Raw genomic sequence first — 16474 nt, forward strand, 5'->3', positions numbered from 1 at the left:
GATGTTCTGGAGGAGCATTTTGGGGACCGCATTCTGGCTCCGGTGTACCCAGGAGGCACAGGCATGGGCCTCGATTGGCCTCCATATTCTCCAGGTCTGAATACGTCGACTTCTTTCGGTGGGGCTATATTAAGGTCAAGGTGTACAGCAATAGCCCAGAGAATATTCCTGAGCTGAAAACAGACATTCAGGAGGTCATCGACAGCATCTATGTTCCGACACTTCAGCGGGTCACGCAGACTAACGTGTCAATTATACAATTGGTACTTCTTATTTGTAATGATGTAGCCGTTCTCATTGTGTCTAAGACTACTCAAAAATGGAAGTTAGCTAACTGTCTGCAGTGAAGTTATGCAGTTGTTACAAAACTTGTTTCCTCTACACCACTTCTCTCTCTATTGACACTTGTGTCACCGTCACCCTGCACCTTTACATAAAATCAGTCAAGTGAAAATTCGTGCACTCTACTTACTGTTTCTGTATCACTTGATTGCTGGACTCCTTACTTCTGCAGTGTCAGAAACCGAACGATTTTAACTTGCCAACGCTTTGAGTCTGACTAGGTACCACAAATAATAATAAAAATGAAGTACTGTACACATCTTACACTACAATAGTAGCCACTACATAGTAAGTGTTGAGTTGAAGTTAAATATTTTTTCATTTATTATTATGAAGTGAGTGATGACGAGATTTCTAGTCATTTGCTACAAATTTTTATGAGATATAGAAATATATGTGATCTATATGCCTCGATTTCTCCATCATGGTACAAAGTGAAAACTATTGTGTGCAGCAGAAGGATTATGTATGGAATATGAAGTTCCTAATATTCGTTTGACAAGCTGTAGCATGCACCACATTGTATCATTCATTACTTCTATAATTTAAAAATAAAAATTAACTAATGTTAACTTATGTAATAACTATTACATTGTTGTGAAATAGTAATGATAAACATGATCTTTTAGAAATAATTTAGTATTGCGAGCGGAACACAGTTGGACACAGTTGTTTGTACCCTATACAAAATTTAATTTTATCCACTGGGGGAGGGGGCGGCGAGGGTGCCGTTATGCCACTGCCCTACAAAATATTGGGTGTTGTCATGTTGGAATATGTGAGAAGTTGCCATCAAGCTATGCCCGCCACCTCTATATCATGTTTCTAGAAAGTCATTCCAGACTGTGACAGCAGTTAGTTGATCCCCTGTATCAGTTCCTGGAGAGAAACATGCTGGGCTAGCGGTTAAGGGCAGAGGGATACAGATTTCAGACATAAAATATCATTGTTTTCTTAAATAAGTGCAAAATTGGGACTGTGTGTTGAATAAAATAATCTCTTAGTTGTGTGCTAGATCTCCATTTTGATACTTTGAGCAAGTAATTGTACAAAGAGACACATGATAGGAGGCCTGTATTCATCCCGTGGCATTTTTTACAAGCAAATAGGGAAATTTTAAGAGGAGATGTAATATATTTTCAAAAGTATTATTTCCTTCATCTACACACTTTAATCTATGTTGTGTGTGAATTTTATACTGATGGCAGCTTTATAAATGCCTTTAAATTGATAAAAAATTAACTCTGCACTGGCAGCCACTCCCACCTTTCCCTTGGGAAACTGTGTTCCAGAATCCCTCACAGTGGGACGAGTTCAGGAGGCTGAGAAGGCCACGGCCGTGGATCTGGGTGCCCTGCTGGATGCCGGGGACGGCGCTGTGGTGACTCTGCTGGCTGGGGACACGTGGCTTGTGGCTCACAGGGCTGTCTTGGCCGCCAGGAGTCCCGTGTTTGCGGACATGTTCCGTCGCGTCACTGTAGAGGGCAGCAGCAGCCAGCTCGTACTCTCGGACACAGAGGGTCCTGTGCTGCGCCAGGTGCTGGCCTACCTCTACACCCTGCAGGTGCCCCAGCTGCCCAACATGGCCCCAAAGCTGCTGGTCGCCGCCGACGTATACGGCCTGTCGGTACTGAAAGCGCACTGTGAGCAACAGGTGGTCGCCCAGCTGTCTGTCGAGACTGCGGCAGCTGCAGGTGTTATCGCGATTAGGCATTCCGCCAACAGGCTGAAGCAGGCCGCCGTCGCCTTCATAAAGGCCCACTTGCTCCGTGTGATGGCGACGCAGGGCTGGGCTGAGGCTGTAGTCAACGACCCACAAACTGTTGTGGAGTTGACTCACCTGATTGCAGAGACACCGACAGACACCATGTAAGCATGAGACAAGCTGCTCAACTATGTTACACAGCTCTAAGTGTGCGTACTGACAAGCCTTCAATGTCCACCACAAAGTTTAATTAGATGTGCATGCACAGTGAAATACACTACTACTGATATCCATTTTCTTGTATACACTATGTGGTCAAATGTATCCAGACACCTGGCTGAATATGACTTAGAAATTCAATGAAGCCCTCCATCGGTAATGCTGGAATTCAGTGTGCTGTTGGTCCACCCTTAGCCTTGATCTCAGCCTCCACTCTCGCAGCCACAAGTTCAATCAGGTGCTGGATGATTTGTTGGGGAATGGCAGCTCATTCTACAAGGAGTGTTGCACTGAAGAGAGGTATCGATGTTGGTCGGTGAGACCTGGCACGAAGCTGGCGTTCCAGTATATCCCAGATGTGTTCTGTAGCGTTCAGGTCAGGACCCTGTGTGGGCCAGTCCTTCACAAAGACGTTACTGTCATGCAACCACTCGGCCACAGCCCATGCATTATGAACAGGTGCTCTTTCATGTTGAAAGATGTAATCGCCATCCCCGAACTGCTCTTGAACAGTTGGAAACAAGAATGCGCTTAAAACATGAATGTAGGACTGTGCTGTGATAGTTCCACGCAAAACAACAAGGTGTGCAAGCACCTTCCATGACAAATACGGTCATATCATAAAACCATCGCCTCCGAATTTTACTGTTGCCACTACACATGCTGGCAGAGAGCGTTCACAGGGCATTCGCCATACCCACACCTTGCCATCCGATTGGCACATTGTGTACCATGATTAGTCACACCACACAACGTTTTTCCACTGTTCAATCGTCCAATGCTTACGTTTCTTACACCAGGCGAGGCGTCATTTGACATTTACCACTGCGATGTGTGGCTTAAGAGCAGCCGCTCGACCACGAAATCCTGGTTTTGTCACCTCCCATCTAAATGTCATTGTACTTGTAGTGGATACCGATGCAGTTTCGATTTCCCGTGCGATGTTCTGGATAGATGTGTGCCTATTACAGATTACGACCCTCTTCAACTGTCGGCAGTCTCTGTCATTCGACAGACGAGGTCGACCTGTACGCCTTTGTGCTGTATGTGTCCCTTCACGTTTCCACTTCGCTATCACATCGGACCTACGCATGTTTAGGAGTGTGGAGATCTCGCGTTTGACAAGTGAGACATCAATCACCTGACCACATTCGAAGTCCGTCAGTTCCGTGGAGCGCCCCATTCTGCTGAATCACGGTGTGTAATGTGCACTGAGGGCGCCAATATGGAGTACCTGGCAGTTGGTATTAGCACAATGCACCTAATATGAAAAACGAATGTTTCTGGGGGTGTCCAGATACCTTTGGTCACATAATGAATGTCATACAAATACCGGCGTTGTCTGCATTAGATTGTCACACACTAACAGAATAACTTGTCTAAATGGTCTCAAGGAACACGCATGCTCGAAGTAAGCAAACATAAAGACATTGTACTTCGCAACTAAGCAGGTTGAATGCCACAAACAAGTGCCGATGTCGAACATTTCAAATATGGTATCTCGTAAACGACTCATACTTGGATCCTGCAACAAACACCACTGACATTCGGATCTACGCTACTTTTCGTTTGTTAATGTCAATAGGAGTTTGTCTATTTAGAAAAGTGTATCTTGGCACCACAAATACACTTCCTAGGTATTAGTACAATCTATGGATTGGCTAACAATACGAGATCCAGACTACCAATCCCCTGTATGAAAACAGCAGATGAATAGCACTTTCAATACCCGCAATGTTTCTGGAGGAAGCATTAGGTGGTGTACCCTATATATTGGCAAAATAGTAAAATTTCTTCCATACTGACACTCTAACCTGGATCCTGGACGTTGTTAAGGCCACTGCTCGCATTAAGTGGGAAATCCAGGTTCGGGTCCCAGTCTGGCACAAATCTTCTAATGTCACTAGTAAATTGTAGAGTGAGAATCTCATCGTATTTTAAACTGCAAACACATTTCTTATGCTAAATACAGCTGTGAACTGCAGCAGGATCTGTTCCTTCAGACATGCATCCTTGTCTTAAGGACATGCCATAGGAGGTTTTTAAACACAGGCACTGTAAGTAGTATTCATATGCCCAGGCAGAGGTTGTAGCAACAATAAGTAAGTTTCTTCCTGTGTGAGAGTTACAGTGATTGTTCTACAGCAAGACATGGAAACTCACGGTGATATGTGGAGTTTTAGGTCGGTCACTGAAGCATCCTCGCATAGACGAAGTTGTTCGGCGATCATACTTGCACATTGGGAAATTCAGATTCCAGTCCAGGTCTGAGATCAAGCTTTTGACATCACCAGTATACTGTACAGTTGGAGTGTCATCGTATTCACGATTGTGAATACATTTCTTGTACTTCATGCAGCTGTAGCTCACAGCAGTACCTGTTTCTTCAAACATGCATGGATGTCTGAAGGCCATTGCACAGTAGACCCATAAACACACACACTGGAAATAGAAATAGCACTTTCTGATGGCTCACAATGCTTTCGTTCAATTCTAATAACATTTTCAACAAATCTTTTGTTAACAGATAAGTTAGCAATCATGCAATTGCCAAGATTTCCATAGCTACGTGGATTATTTAGGTCTTATTTGCAGTCAACATTTCTATTGAATTGCATGTGTACAACAAGCTGTTATTCACGTTAGCTCCTGAAGTGTTTGAAGAAAAAGGAAAATTATCTGTGGCCACAGCAGGTTCCGTTCTAGTGATGCACACAATGATGGACTGCTCAGATCACAGACAGCGACCACAGTGACATGTGCTGTTGGCAGCTAGGGAAAGCCCGCTCTGTTCTCTGTGCTGTACATGCTACCCTAAACCTCTTCCTTCAAAGTACCCTCTGTTCTCGTTTGTTGTCTCCCCTGCTTCTGGGAATGAGATACCTATAAATGGCGTTATATTGTGTAAAGTGAAGGTGAAGAAGCGGAGCAGGTCTGTCGCTCCTTACCAGGACCAGGGAAACATCTACACTATGTGGTGAAAAGTATCCGGACTCCCCATAAAACATACGTTTTTCATATTAGGTGCATTGCGCTACCACCTACTGCCAGGTACTCCATATCAGTGACCTCAGTAGTCATGAGACATCGTGAGAGAACGCAATGGGGCGCTTCACGGAACTCATGGACTTCGAACGTGGTCAGGTGATTGGGTGTCACTTGTGTCATACAAGTGTACGCGAGATTTCCATACTCCAGCACATCCCTAGGTCACTGTCTCCGGTGTGATAGTGAAGTGGGAACGTGGAGGGGCACGTACAGCACAGAAGCATACAGGCGGACCTCTTCTGTTGACTGACAGAGACCGCAGACAGTTGAAGAGGGTCTTAATGTGTGATAGGCAGACATCTATCCATATGATCACATAGGAATTCCAAACTGCATCACGATGCACTGCAAGTACTATGGCAGTTAGGCGGGAGGTGACAGAACTTGGATTTCATGGTCGTGTGGCTGCTAATAGGCCACACATCATGCCAGTAAATGCAAACAATGTCTCGCTTGGTTTAAGGAGAGTAAACATTGTACGACTGAACCGTGTAAAAACGTTTGTAGAGTGAAGAACCACGGTACACAATGTTGCCATCCGATGGCAGGGAGTGGGTGTGGCGAATGCTTACTGAACGTCATCTGCCAGTGTGTGTAGTGCCAACAGTAAACTTTGGAGGCGGTTATGATGAAGAGGTGGTGATCGCATCTTTCAACCCGATCAAACACCTGTTCTTAATGCACGGCCTGGGGTAGAGTGGTTACACCTCAGTAACATCCCTGTAATGGACTGGCCTGCGCAGAGTGCTGACCTGAATCCTAAAGAACTTTTTGTGATGTTTTGGAAAGCCAACATCGTGCCAGGCCTTGCCGACTGACAAAGATACCTCTCCTCAGTGCACCACTCCATGAAGTATGGGCTGGCATTCCCCAAGAAACCTTCCAGCACCTGATTCAACGTATGTCTGCGAGAGTAGGAGCTGTCATCAAGGCTAATGGTCGGCCGACACCATATTGTATTCTAGCATTACCTACAGAGGGCGCCACGAACTTGTAATTGAATTTCAGCCAGGTGTTTGGATACTTTTGATCACATGGTGTATCTTAGAATGCTGCAGCACAGTTCAAGGTGTGCAGCAACGTATTTTAAATTCCCTATTCGTGACGTTTCCATTCTGTAAAACGTGAAATCTTCGTTGTAGTGGAGTAGTCTGCCACATTAGTCGCTACACCCATATCAGTACAACACTTTTGCGTGTTGTGTATCTCCCTTTTACTTTCTAGATATATATGTGGGATTCGCTGACCATTTCTGTAACAAAATTCATTAAGTCTAACGAACTATTCGAGGGGAATCAGAAAAAACGTTTTTGAAGTTTACTAAGCTCTAAGGAAAATGTTATTCTCAATCGGAGCATATATGGAAAATTTCTCTTAAAGAAGGTGATATAAAAACATAATTCTTGAACACCACATGACCACCTCACAAGAAAGGCGACCGGGTTTCACAACAGCTCTGCCGCTACAGGCAGTTCCACATAATGCTCTGTCTTCCTTCACATTTCCTTCCCGCTTATAGTCTGTTCTTTCCCATGATATTGCCATACTTCAGTGCACTCCCTTGTGCAACACACAAAGGAAGGCGCTTTTTTGTGTGAAAACTCCGTACTTGGCTCTTAGAGGAGGGTCTGTCAAATATCTACTGAACATTCTTCGCCTAATTTCCCTTGTGGCTTTTGTAAATATTAGTCTTGCAGTGTTTTCTTCTGGTAGAACTTAGTGTTTTCCTTTTCTGACCCGTTCCAGTTATTGGTCCATCCCCAACCATGTCAAAATGAAAGAGATCTTTAGATCCTTCTATTCTTTTTTATGAACATATCACATTATAAATACTCACTATAATGCTAGTGACTAGTAATTACCATAAATTACTTTTATTTTTAGATATATCTGAATTTTTGTGCACCACTTACTGAGCTGCTTCAAAAACTGGAATTCATATCCTTCACATAATAATCCTTACTCTCAATGATTCATTTCTCATTTATTTTTATTGTTACAGAAGTGTATTCCATAATTACAAACGAAAATCAATGTTTGAATGAAAATGCTTATCGCCATAGCCATGTTTTCAAGATGCCTATTATTTACACATTAACCTTAAGGGGAGCCGGAGGTGGTGAAATCCAAAAAAATGACGATTTTTTTTTTGCTACCCAAAATTAATTGGAACATTCCTCTTTTAATGTAAACTTTGAATTATTGTTCTACTCGCCCTAGAAGTTGAGTTATTACCATTTTCCCCCACGCCTGCAGAGGAAATGGGCGGCCGCTAAATGCATCTAACACCCTCTCGTGACTTCCTGGCGAAATGCTTGGGATTTTCTCGGCCTGTTATGCACACAGCGGCTTATGTTACGCATACATCGAGTGTGCAAGGGTTGGTTATATTGTTTTCTGTGACAAATGAAGCGCTAAGAGCACGGAACATCGTCTCTTTGCTGTTTACCGTTTCGAATTAGTTCAGTGTTGCTCTTGTTGTTGGTAGTATTATACTTCTTGTGTAAAGCGTTGTTCTGGTTACGATGCCACGTTTTAGTAACCGTGTATATAAGAAGAGGAAGAACGTAGGGAAAAGAAAATTAACGCTAATACTAAGCTGCGATACTACAATTACTGAACCAGTGTGTTCTGCTAAGCAACACATGGCCGGCCATAGCCCTGTGACATCTTCTAGCAAGAAGCTGAATGGTATAAGTGACAGATGTCGTGAATATGTTAGTGACAGTGATGATATTAACGAAGTACTGAATATTGGATTATTATCTTCAGTGCTGAAAGAAAGTGTTCTGTGCAAAATGTGTTCAAGTGTAGGAGTAGGACTAGAGATGACAAAGCACTTTGGTTTAGCTTGTGAGATGAAGATAATCTGTGCGTGTTGCAAGTATCAAGTGACTTTCTACAATTCACATGCCAGTCTCTTTGGTGAAAATGGACGATCTGGAGTGTTTGATGTGAATGTTCAACTTGAGTATGGTCTTCGATCCATTGGAAAAGGGTCTGCCGCTGGTAAACTGTTTTGTGGTATTATGAACTTGCCATCGCCTCCAAGCAGATTTGGGTACTACTGTGAACTGGTAGGATCCTCTGTTGAAGAAGTGGCTTTGAAAACCATGAAGGAAGCAGTGGAGGAATCTGTAGAAATGAACAGTGGGTCTAGGGATTTGGTAGTGGCATTAGATGGTTCCTGGCAAAAGAGGGGTCATAAATCCCTGAATGGGGTTGTAACTGCTACTTGTGGTGCTAGTGCAAAAGTGATAGATGTTGCAATATTATCAAAACATTGTAGGTGCAAAAATAAAATCAAAGGAGAGCACAGTGGAACCTGTGAAGCAAATTTCAGTGGATCAAGTGGAGCAATGGAAGTGGATGGAGTGAAACAAATTTTTGAAGGTTCAATTCCCAGATACAACGTTAGATACAATACTACCTTGGGGATGGTGACTCCAAAGGTTTCAAGACTATAGAGGAACTGAAACCATATGGAAATGAATTTGTAGTTGAAAGGTTGGAATGCATTGGGCATGTGCTTAAGTGTATGGGTGCACGGCTTCGAAGGCTCAAACAAACTTTGGATTCAAGTAAGCTTAGTGATGGAAAGACAATAGGAGGGAGAGGAAGGCTTACTGATGAGGTGATTGAACGTCTACAGAGATACTATGGGTATGCTATAAGGCAAAATACTAGTAATGTTAGTGACATGCGAAAAGCAGTGTGGGCATTGTTCCTTCATACTGCCTCTTCCAATGAATACCGTCAACACAGCCTGTGCCCAAAAGATTCCTGGTGCAAATATAATGCAAAAAAGGACTATGATCACAAACATGGTTTGCCAGCAGCTGTGATAAATGCAATAAAACCAATTTTTAATGACTTAGCACAGCCAGAATTGTTACACAAATGTCTACACGGAAAGACGCAGAATCCTCATGAGAGCGTAAACAATTTGATTAGGAAAGTGATTCCTAAAAGGGTGTTTGTAAGCATAAAAACACAGCACTTTGGCATTTGTGATGCAATACCAAGCTACAACCAAGGGAACAGTGTGAAGTGTGAAGTTCTGAAGGCATTAGGATTTACAGCTGGGGTGAACACTGTATGAGCACTAAGAAATATTGACAGAGACAGGATAAGAGGTGCAGAAAGAAGAGAAAGGCATATGAAGTAGGATGGAACAACAGGCCAGAAAAGAAGACAGAAGAGGAAGCGTTTGGAGGATGAAGAAGAAGACCCTGATAATCCATTCTATAGTGCAGGAATGTATTGAGAAACTTTGATAGCCATTTCCCACAAATTAGAATTTTTCGAATATAAGGAACATTTTCTCAAAATCCACACAAGCTAGAGGGATGAAATTCTTATACAGCACTCCTAGTGGTCAAACTTACATTGTAACACAGCCATTTGGCAAAATGTGCAGTAGTTTCATTTCAGTTTAATTATAAAGCAATTATTTGTAAAAAAAATTGGATCATTAATAAAAAAAATAAATGGAAGGAAACTAGAAAAGATACTCCAAAATCCCTCTGTCATAACTGCAATACTAAACCACTCTTTATGCAAAAAAAATTCAAATTTTTCTATTTGGTAGTTTATTCATAAATGTTCCTCAAACTTAGTGATTTTAATATGGGCACCATAGGCACCTCCGGCTCCCCTTAAATATGTAATTCTATCCGAATTATTTACAAATAAAGTTGGGAAATCCACTTCTTAACTTAAATAGTGTGCATGTCACAAGACCTAACCAGTAACTTCTTCATTGCCTCAAGCTATGTACACTACTGCATTGTACCTATTCATCTGCTTACCATGACATCCAGTTCACACACAAGTATCCATCCACATTACCTGCATGTGCAAGAAGCCTCTGTTCTTATGTCAATCGTAAATTCATAGCCCAGTTTCTTTGTGAGAAATCACAAACGTTAACGAACACACACACACACACACACACACACAACTACAAGTGTCAAAAGTAGAAACTGCCACATCCTCAGTAACACAGTTCTCATTTGATACACGTATCTCCAAACAGTTACTGCCATTGAACACCGCTGCTACATGTAGCATTGTTTGCAGAACCCTGGAAATGCTTGTCTTTTTCCATGACAACACTTGCTTCATAAGCACCACTTGTAAATTGCACGTCGTCCAAACACCAGCCACAACTTTTTCACTCGTTATCACACTACATACAAATTTCCATCTACTGGCACATGTAGCATAGTTCCTTTGTCTGTGCATTGCACTTATATTTAAATTATTATGCACTAATATAAAACACACACACACACACACACACACACATACACGCAAACACACACACACATGCACTCACTCACTCACACACACTCAAACACTTCAGTGACCACCTTGCAGTCTCCAGATATTTGCCTGTATCTTCTTCTAACTAGAAGAAGGCACAATGGACTTTCTCTACTTTCTATGTGAAAGCATGATTTCATGAATCTTTACTGAGATATATTTGGTGCATTGCCTTACGTAACCTATTTCTCATGGTTTTCAATCATATTCAATCATTCTTGTATCCATGACATATACTAATACAGTCTGATAAATATCATTACACTGAACCCAGTAACAAAACCAAATTCTTCATTTCAGTGAGAAATAACCTGTAATCAGCCATGAGCGTATATATATATATATATATATATATATATATATATATATATATATATATATATATATATATATATATAAAATTAATGTCTGCTTATTTTGCTGATCATACTCATAGACTCGTTCAGCCTCCCAGTCAGGTACTATTCAACGTTCACCTGTTTCGTGTGAGTGCTCATTGGCCAGTGTGAATCAAATAAATCTATTGGCCGAAGTATCAGTTCTGTGATAAAGGTTTTAATGGAAGTTAAATTTTTAGTGCAGTAGCTTCGTAATATGACAAATACTGTGCTCCATTTTTCTCTGAATTTCCTTCCCCAGTCATTTCAGAAGTATCTGTCATCATATTTACTGTATGTTCCCCCTACCGCCCAGTCTGTAGCATATGACCTACAAACACCATCTGATGGACATAGTAGCAAATGAAGTAAATTTAAATGTTTAGCCAATCTAATTTCTGAGTGATTGTAACTCGGTATGTTTAACCGCTAGTATGAGGAACTCATGAGAGGCAGTGTGTAAACTGATTGTCTCACTAGGTAAGCCATTTATCTTAGTGGATTAGTGGACCCATTGTTGCCTTTGGCTGTATTGGTCCCATTATCTGTGGATAGATAGCTGCCCTCTGTTCCCCGTGTGAATACATGTATCGAAACAGTCTACATCAGCACTGTGGGCCAGCCACTGGACACAGCAGGACCAACCCCCAATATACAGCCACACAGTGACCACAGCGACTGTGACCAGACCCTCATCACAGCTGTGCAGACCACAAGTCCCAACTCAACCCCCGTCTGTGGCATGTCATGAGTTCTGTCAAAGCATACATTTAAACAAATCAGAGGAGGGTGGCGTTAGCGAAGTATTACGGCGAAAAAATCGAATTTTAGTTTCTAAAAAGCAGAGATGGCAATGGTTAACATTAAACTTATTGTTTGAATCGATGACAACATCTTTCTTTGTATTATGTTCATTCAGTGTGGTAGTATGGGAATTGTTTCCTAAGCTAAAATTCTTTTCCAAAGTTTCTGTATATATTAATGTAGTGGATTGAGTTTCTAGTTTCATTGTTGATTATATATCTCCCAAATTAATCTTGGAGGGAATGGATGTGGAAGTAGATTTCTGGTGTATTGCTATATGAGTATCACACATGAACATAAATTTATGGACTTTATCAGCTGCGAAAGAGAATGGTATAGTCTGCAGAAAGTGAAGCATTTAAGACTGGAAAGATAACCCCCACGTAAGACTATGAACATCGCTTGATGTAGAGTTTACGTTTAAATATACATTGCATCAAAAAGAACTGAAGTACTCGGAAGGGCTCACGAAACGAAATGATACTTCACATGTTGAGACGGTATGTGACATTACATCAGTCATTGAAAAATCGAGTCAAATATACACAGAACTTAGTGGTATGAACTCATTTATAGTTTGGCATTGCAACCACACTTACCTGGACACATGCATTGGTTCTGTTGGGAAGTAAATCTTAAAGTCATTTTGTCCTCTCCTGAGGGAAAGTGGGCCACAACCGTTGCAACTCGTCCTTGATATCACAGTTACTAGCACTGCGATGGATTGACACCCGACATGTTAGATCTGGATGTCTTTCGGGACATGGGGGTATTTCAGCGTCACGCAGACAATTTATGGAGATACATCCCATGTGTGGGTGAGCATTTTCCTGTTGATTGTTGATGTCACAATACTGTTGCATGAGAGGTAGCAAACAGGGACAAGGGATGGCAGTGGCATACCATTGCGCCGACAGCGTCCTCAGTCACTATGAGTCTTGAGCTGAGGTCTTAGCCAGTGGATCCACATACCATGACCCCAGAAGTAACACTGCTGCATATCTCCAGAAAACAGAAAGAATGCGACCTCTACCAAGGTCGCCGCCATAGTGCCTGACGATGCTCATCTGCGCCAGTACAAAATGTGATTCATTGCTGTAATGCGAGTAGTCTATGCATTATGTTCACAGAACCACTCCAAAAGAAGTCTTTTCTGTGTTGGTAGTAATGACAGCTACACGTGGCTGAATAATTCCATAGTCCATCTGCTAGTGGCCTCTGACACCAATGCAGGGACGAGGAAGATATGCTCATGACCTTAGGGACTGTGAACAAAACAATACATTACTGCGATTGGCTGGTTCAATAACAAAGACGTTAAGGGAGGTGGCCACGAGTGTATCTAAGAAGATTAGAAAAATGAGTGAAATATAAGTGATACACTTTGATCCGTTGCAGTGCTGTCTCGAGGCAGTAAAATATTGCTGGACATGATAGCGTGGCCAATCTGGCTCCAAACCTAGAGAGACCCTAGATACTTCTGTTAGTACAGGGTGGAGCAAATGAAAGTGGCCTGGGAGATTGGATACGGTTGCACGTGAATATATGCACATAGCCACACCCTGTGACATGCATGCCATGTGTAAGTCCACCACGTGATCCACATCAGTTCAGAGTGTAGTGAGGCCTGTGTCAGTGTGAGTGAAGCATTACAGAGGGGACAATGGCACTCACAGTGGAGTAGCGGGCGTTCGTTGTGAAAAGTTATGTTAGAACGGAGTCATGGGAACGGTGTGTTCACTTGTTTTCTGCAGAGTTTAGTGTTGTTAAACTTCGAGCAACGACTCCCATGCAACGCTTAATCCGAAAGTGATGTCAAACGGACCTGTTTTGAACCAGTAAAAAAAAAAATTCATAAACTCCCCTGCACACCACAAACATAGCTGCAGTGCACGAGAAAATGTATCAGAGACCTACCAAATCAATCCAACACCTGTTACAAGAGACTAGGATATCACATTGATTATGCAGACCTGCATACAGGGTTGTCCACTGATAGTGACCGGGCCAAATATCTCACGAAATAAGCATCAAACGAAAAAATTACAAAGCGAAACTCATCTAGCTTGAAGGAGGAAATCAGATAGCGCTACGGTTGGCCCGCTAGATGGCGCTGCCATAGGTCAAACGGATATCAAATGTGGTTTTCTAAATAGGAACCCACATTTTTATTACATATTCGTGTAGTACGTAAGGAAATATGAATGTTTTAGTTGGACCACTGTTTTCGCACGTATAAGTACGTGGTATCTCGTAACATTCCGCCAGTGCGGACGGTATTTGCGTCGTGATACTTTACCCGTGTTAAAATGGACCGTCTACCATTTGTGGAAAAGGTCGATATCGTGTTGATGTATGGCTATTGTGATCAAAATGCCCAAGGGGCGTGTGCTATGTATGCTGCTCGGTTTCCTGGACGACATCATTCAAGTGTCAAGACCGTTCGCCGGATAGTTACGTTATTTAAAGAAACAGGGAGCATTCAGCCACATGTGAAACGCCAACCACGACCTGTAACAAATGATGATGCCCAAGTAGGTGTTTTAACTGTTGTCGCGGCTAATCCGAGCATCAGTAGCAGACAAACTGCGTGATAATTGGGATCAAAAACGTCGGTGTTGAGAATCCTACGTCAACATCGATTGTACCCGCACCATATTTCTATGCACCAGGAATTGCATGGCGACGATTTGGAACGTCGTGTACAGCTCTGCCACTGGGCACAAGAGAAATTACGGGATGATGACAGATTATTTGCACGCATTCTATTTAGCGACTAAGCGTCATTCACCAACAACGGTAACGTAAACCGGCAACGTAAAATCCACGATGGCTGCGACAAGTGGAAAACCAGTGACCTTGACGGGATAATGTATGGTGCGGCATTATGGGAGGAAGGATAATTGGCCCCCATTTTACCGATGTCAATCTAAATGGTGCAACGTATGCTGATTTCCTACACAATGTTCTACCGATGTTACTACAAGATGCCGGCCGAAGTGGCCGTGCGGTTCTAGGCGCTACAGTCTGGAACCGCGTGACCGCTACGGTCGCAGGTTCGAATCCCGCCTCGGGCATTGATGTGTGTGATGTCCTTAGGTTAGTTAGGTTTAAGTAGTTCTAAGTTCTAGGGGACTGATGACCACAGCAGTTAAGTCCCATAGTGCTCAGAGCCATTTGAACCATTTTACTACAAGATGTTTTACTGCATGACAGAATGGCGATGTGCTTCCAACATGATGGATATCCGGCACATAGCTCGCGTGCGGTTGCAGTGGTATTGAATAGCATATTTCATGACAGGTGGATTGGTCGTCGAAGCACCATGCCATGGCCCGCACGTTCACCGGATCTGTCGTCCCAGGATTTCTTTCTGTGGGCAAAGTTGAAGGATATTTGCTATCGTGATGCACCGACAACGCCTGACAACATGCGTCAGCGCATTGTCAATGCATATGCGAACATTACGTAAGACAAACTACTCGCTGTTGACGTACATAATTTTGAGCATTTATTGCCTTAATGTGGTATTTACAGGTAATCACACTGTAACAGCAAGCGTTCTCATAAATGATAAGTTCACAAAGGTACAGGTATCACACTGTAACAACCGAAATAAAATGTTCAAATGTACCTACGTTCTGTATTAGAATTTAAGAAACCTACCTGTTACCAACTGTTCGTCTAAAATTGTGAACCATATGTTTGTGACTATTACAGCGCCATTTATCACAAAGCAAAAAGAGTGGTCCAATTAAAACATTCATATTTCTTTATATATTACACGAATATGTAATAAAAATGGTGGTTCCTATTCAAAAAATGCAGTTGATATCCGTTTGACCCATGGCAGCGCCATCTAGCGGCTAACCATAGCGCCATCTGGTTTCCCCTTCAAACTGGACAATTTTCGTCTTTGTAGTTTTTACTTTTGATGCTTATTTCGTGAGATATTTATCCCAGTCACGATCAATGGACCCCCTGTATATATATCTATCGCGTGTCTGTTGGTCATGCATTAAAACAAGCAGATGTTCCTCAGCACCTCCACATTTGTGAATGGCTGTTCACTGAGATAACAATGAATTGCTTGTAGATGGATCTGTTCTTTATGTCTGGTGGAGCCTGATTTCAGCTGAGTTGTTACTTCAGTTCACAGAATAACAGGTCCTGGGTAGCAGAGAGTCCGCAGAACTTCCAGAAAACACCTTTGCACGATCAGAAAGTCGGTTTCTGGTGTGCAGTGTCTGCACGCAGCATTACTGGTTTTACCTTCTTTAATCAGCTGCTGACTTTGGCCCATCACATTGCCAACATTTTCGAGCTATTTGTGGCAGCATTAATGGAGGAGGAAAGGGGTACATTTACTTCCAACAGGATGGAGAAACTGTCCATCCAGCCAGCCGAACCTTTGAGCACAGATACACAATCTTCAAGCTTCACAGTTGTTAGCAGATGTCAGTCTGATTTGTCAGTGTGTTATTACACTGCGTGAGAGCCCTCAAGAGCAAAGTCAATCACAACAATCCTCATAGTCTTCAAGAACTGCAGCAGAACATTCCAGGTGAGACTGCAGCAATTCAGGCATTCCGCCTTCAGCAACCTACTGACCAGAGCCCAAAAGTATCAAAAGATGAATGGTGGTCATTTT

General features: G+C 42.5%; 1 protein-coding gene across 3 annotated transcripts in view; it reads left to right on the top strand.

Annotated features, from left to right (window-relative positions):
* The window catches only part of LOC126427316 (ankyrin repeat, PH and SEC7 domain containing protein secG-like), a 115380-nt gene that overhangs the window by 77755 nt on the left and 21151 nt on the right, over nucleotides 1–16474 (top strand). For all 3 annotated transcript variants that reach the window (XM_050089625.1, XM_050089624.1, XM_050089626.1), the window contains exon 4: nucleotides 1635–2211. In XM_050089625.1, the coding sequence (XP_049945582.1) occupies nucleotides 1635–2211 (577 nt within the window). The remainder of the gene's footprint in view (nucleotides 1–1634; nucleotides 2212–16474) is intronic.

This window comes from Schistocerca serialis, chromosome 11, assembly GCF_023864345.2.
Source record: "Schistocerca serialis cubense isolate TAMUIC-IGC-003099 chromosome 11, iqSchSeri2.2, whole genome shotgun sequence".
Classification (NCBI taxonomy): Eukaryota; Metazoa; Arthropoda; class Insecta; order Orthoptera; family Acrididae; genus Schistocerca; species Schistocerca serialis.